This window comes from Octopus bimaculoides, chromosome 17, assembly GCF_001194135.2.
Source record: "Octopus bimaculoides isolate UCB-OBI-ISO-001 chromosome 17, ASM119413v2, whole genome shotgun sequence".
NCBI lineage: Eukaryota > Metazoa > Mollusca > Cephalopoda > Octopoda > Octopodidae > Octopus > Octopus bimaculoides.
This window is the reverse complement of record NC_068997.1, coordinates 26453890-26458684: the sequence shown is the minus strand read 5'-3', so window position 1 is coordinate 26458684 and position 4795 is coordinate 26453890. Positions and strand designations below refer to the sequence as shown.

The 4795-nt window shown below is 37.3% G+C and overlaps 1 protein-coding gene and 1 non-coding gene across 2 annotated transcripts in view; one reads left to right on the top strand and one right to left on the bottom strand.

Moving 5' to 3' along the window:
* The window catches only part of LOC106878483 (3-hydroxyisobutyrate dehydrogenase, mitochondrial), a 17823-nt gene extending 15537 nt beyond the window's left edge, over window positions 1–2286 (bottom strand). The window contains exon 1 of the mRNA XM_014927702.2: window positions 2041–2286. Within this exon, the coding sequence (XP_014783188.1) occupies window positions 2041–2137 (97 nt within the window). The 5' untranslated portion in view covers window positions 2138–2286. The remainder of the gene's footprint in view (window positions 1–2040) is intronic.
* A 2111-nt stretch (window positions 2287–4397) lies between these two features.
* Window positions 4398–4470, top strand: Trnar-ucu (transfer RNA arginine (anticodon UCU)). The gene has a single exon. It is a non-coding gene; the product is annotated as a tRNA-Arg (tRNA).
* The last annotated feature ends 325 nt before the right edge of the window (window positions 4471–4795 follow it).

Here is a 4795-nt window from a genome sequence, read left to right as displayed (position 1 = left end):
TAGAATAGAGACAGCTGATGAAGGAATATTCCAAGTGGCTTTCCGTTTTCCTATGTGTTCGTTCCGTTGTCTGTAGTTCATTGTTCTAACGTCCTGTACCCTGATATGCATATATATATATATATATATATATATATATATACACACATGTAGATGTAAGTATGTACATATATGTGTGTATACATGTATATATATTCTTTGTATTATATATATATATATATATATATATATATATATTGGTTTCAAATTTTAGCACAAGGCCTGTAATTTTGGAAAAGAGATAAGTTGATAACATCGACCTCAGTGATCAACGGGTCTTATTTTAGCAACCCCGAAAGGGATGAAAGGTAGAGTTAGCCTCGGTGGAATTTGAGCTGAGAACTTAAAACGAAGTGCCGTTAAGCATTTTGTCCGGCGTGTTAACGATTCTGTCAGCACACCGCCTTAGATGCCAACATGTATTGTAAGTCGTAACATCACTACGTCTTAGAACAAACCTTAACGTAATGAGTTCGAATTGTTAGAAATAACAACCAAATGTTGTCACATCCCACCTTAACCTCAACAAAAAAATAAATGAATTAAGAACGGGTACAATAGAAAGTGGGTACTATTCAAGATGAATGGTACCGGTGCACGCACTCGCGCATCCGACCTAGCGAGTCGTGACTAATCGATCCTACGACTACCAAGCGTGAGTGCGCGTCATGCGCAAAACATGTCTGAGGGTTTTTTCTAAACAAAGTAAATAATTTTTTTTAAAACAAAGTAAGTAAATTATACACTACACTAGAAAGTGTAGTCCTTGATAGACGAAGACGAGATAGTTACGGCTGAAACCTATTTGTTCGGGAATAACACAGGATTAACAACAACAACGAAACAATTTCGATAAACCTATAGAGATGGGATGGCCATGGCGAGAACGTCAACTCGTTTAGAGATGACATTGGATTAACAAGAGGAATAACATAAGATGCACTTAAAAAGATGGAAGGGTCACGGCTGGATAACCTTTGAATACAGATTTGCTTGATCGTGATTGACCTTAAGCTAAGAATAACAGCAATAACATAACACGGATACATGTTAGATTTAAATACATTTAATTCTATTCCGCCGTGATGTGATGAGATGAGACAGCTTCCATACCACTTCATTTGCATCGTGTTTATTTAACGTCTATTTTCTTTTTTAAAAGTAAATAAACGAACGGGTACATTGTAAAAAAAATTCTTTCACAGAAGGAAACAATCACCCAATTCTTTGTTCTTTTCTTTCTCTCCGAGAGAGAGAGAGAGAGAGAGGGAGAGAGAGAGAGAGATGACTACCCCGAAACTCCGCCGAGCAACAATTACACTCGTCTCGTGAAACGGGTGTAATAGTAAAAAAACCAGTCCGTTGTAGACAATATTGTACAGGTAGTCCTAGATACACAACTGGGGAGATGTCACGGTCAGAACGTCAGCTTGTGTAGAGATGACAGTGAATTAACAATAAGAACAGACCAAAATACACATAAAAAAATGGGAAGGCCACGATAGGACTATCTTTAAATAAAGGTCTGCTTGATCGGGGTTCACCCTTTCATTTACAACACACCCTAACGTCTTAAAAGAATATCTGTAAAACGAACGTGTACATTGTAATCTCCACTATACAACGTAGTGCTAGATATTCTGAAGTCGAGATGGTCACAGCTAGAAAGTCTGTTCGTTCAGGATTGACATCCAATTAACAAGTAACAAAATAAATACGTATCAAAATGTGTTAGATAGAGGTTGACTTGAAGTTAAAATAATAACAATAATTAAAAACATGAAACTAACACGTGCCCGATAAAAAAAAAATTCGATTCCACCACGACGAGATGTGGTAAAGAGGCCTTCATATCATTTCACTTTAATATATATATATAAATGTACATATACATCGCAATAAAATGCTTCATAAATGATGTTTTGGATTTAAAAAAATAATAAAACGAACATGTTAGCGGACAAAGTGAGAAAACAAAATATAACATTATAGAACACTTACCTGAATACATCCGAGGTATTACGGACGCCCTGCGGGAGAGGTTAGTCGCTGAAAAGCGCAACATTGTGCTAAATATTATCTTCGATGTGCAAGACATAGTAAATTAAAAAATTAGTCTGAACTAAAAACGCAATTAGGTATCGATGGTCCAAGTGAGAATCAAAATACGGTTTCTTGTTAAGGGTAGATTCACAGTTGTCGCCCTTGTTTTCTCTTTAGGCTTCCAGAGTTACCTGACCGTCGCGTCTCAATCTATTTATATACATACGGGAGAATTTACGAAAAAAACAACAGACGAGGACAGGTGGTGTGAACAACCTCTCGCTTACCCCCCCTCCCCCAACACATGCGCACACACACACACACACACACACACACACGCACACACAGATGTGCAATTAAAAAACAAAATTTCTTTTTCTTTTATTTGGTTCAGTTTTCTAACTGCACGAACCACCTTGAAAAAGTTAGGCAAATAAAATCTCAGTGTTTATCTTAGAATTACTATTTTGTACATAATTCTATGTACAGTACGTGCACCTTTGTTGAGCATCAGTGCACCTGAGCACTATACACAATAATTTCATTATCATTATTATTATTATTATTATTATTATTATTATTATTATTATTATTATTATTATTATTATTATTTATTCTATTGATCTTTCTTTGTCGAATGGCTAGGTGACAAGCGCGTAAGGAAATCAACATTTATGTATTTAAAATCTATCTATGTGTGGTAAGTAGCTTGCTTACCAACCACATGGTTCCGGGTTCAGTCCCACTGCGCGGCACCTTGGGCAAGTGTCTTCTACTATAGCCTCGGGCCGACCAAAGCCCGTCGTATATATGTATATATATATATATGTGTGTGTGTGTTTGTGTGTCTGTGTTTGTCCCCTCAACATCGCTTGACAACCGATGCTGGTGTGTTTACGTCCCCGTAACTTAACGGTTCTCGCGGCGGAAAAACCAGTAAACATGGAAGAAAGAACACCAAGATGGAAGAAATATTATTAACCATATTATTTACATATATTTATTCGTTTGCCCGACAGGTAGTTAGAAATACAGTACTAATTGTAGTGACAGTGACAACAAGGTTGGCTCACTGGTCCGTAGTTGATAGTGTAGAAAAAGGTTGTCTGTCAGCAGAGAGTGAAAGAGTAAGGAATGCACGGTGCTGACTAGAAAGGAAGAAAGGGTAAAGGTAGCATCGCCTTTCTTGCGGCCGAAAGCCTCTCTTTGCATGTCGAGCGAAGGGAAGTGCTGTTCTTAGTTAAGGCTGACGCAAAAGAGCGTGTCGCTCGTTGGTCTGGCTGACACAATAAAGAGATAGGAAATTCTCTCTGTTATATAGACTTTTGTCAGTAATGTAGGTCAAAGCCTAAACAAAGCACTGACCTTTCCTTGACCAGCACAGGTCACACCTGCATCTCTTACTACACAGCCACACCTGCGACTAAAATAGATATGCTCTCTTTTACTCTTTTACTTGTTTCAAATCCCTCCAAGAACTAGAGTGGATTTAATATTACTGTCACACAAAAAAAGGCGGCGAGCTGGCAAAATCGTTAGCATGCCGGACAAAATGCTTTGCGGCATTTCGTCCGTCTTTACGTTCTGAGTTCAAATTCTGCTGAGGTCGACTTTGTCTTTCATCTTTTGGGAGATCGATAAAATAAGTACCAGTTGAGTACTGGAGCAATATAATCAACTAATCCCTTCCCCAAAATTGCTGGTCTTGTACCAAAATTTGAAGGCAACATTACTGTCATGACACCGAACCAGCGTGGGTTTACAGCTGTGGTGGTAAAGGGACGTAACTGTGTAATTAGAGGTATTGTCCCACATGGCCTTACTCCATGTCTTAGTAGAACGATCCGCGCAGCTAGAAATAACAGCATGAATCTTTCTCAATTCATGCACCAGAAACGTCTTAAGATTGGAAATATACAAATAAATAATTACCGAAGGGAAATAACACAACTCAGTCAACGACACAAATTTTGCTAAATAAATTAAAACTTAAATGGAGTGGAATGATACGAGAAAAGAAAGTAATTATTTACAACATATTATGATCACTTTAGAGACGGAATCTAATATGTAGCAACAACGAGTTGATGACATAAAGCAGCGGATATAGTAATGTTTCGTGTCTGATGGACTCAATTTGGTAACAATAATTGTTTGGTGATTACAATATGCGGCTTTCACCTTATACGTGTATATTCAGACGTACACGTGGGCGGGCGTATATCTACAAAGAAAATAGTTCAAAATACTTCGTTACTTGTCTAACAATACAAACTTCTTGTTAAAAACAATTTAGAAAGATTCCTGTCTGTCTTGTCCCTGTAGCGCAGGGGATAGCGCGCTGGACTTCTAATCCAGAGGTCGTGGGTTCGAATCCCACCAGGGATGATTCACCTTTTTTTTTCTAATTTTCTCTATTTAAGATTAAATTTTTATGAAAATTATTTTCATTCCACTTCATTTAAACTGTTTGTAATTTTTTCAAATGTTCTCTCTATGAAAATTGAAAACCAATGAACTAGGCTTTTTCCCTTTGTTCTTTTTCGGATTCTAGCCATTGGACAGCGGCCATACTGGGGGACGCCCTTCACAAATTTTAATCGATCACGTCGTTCGATCTAAATGGTTGTGATCTGTATTTAATTTTTTTATTATTATACAGAGTGATATACAAGACATAATTACATAAATATGTAATGACCATTAATTATAA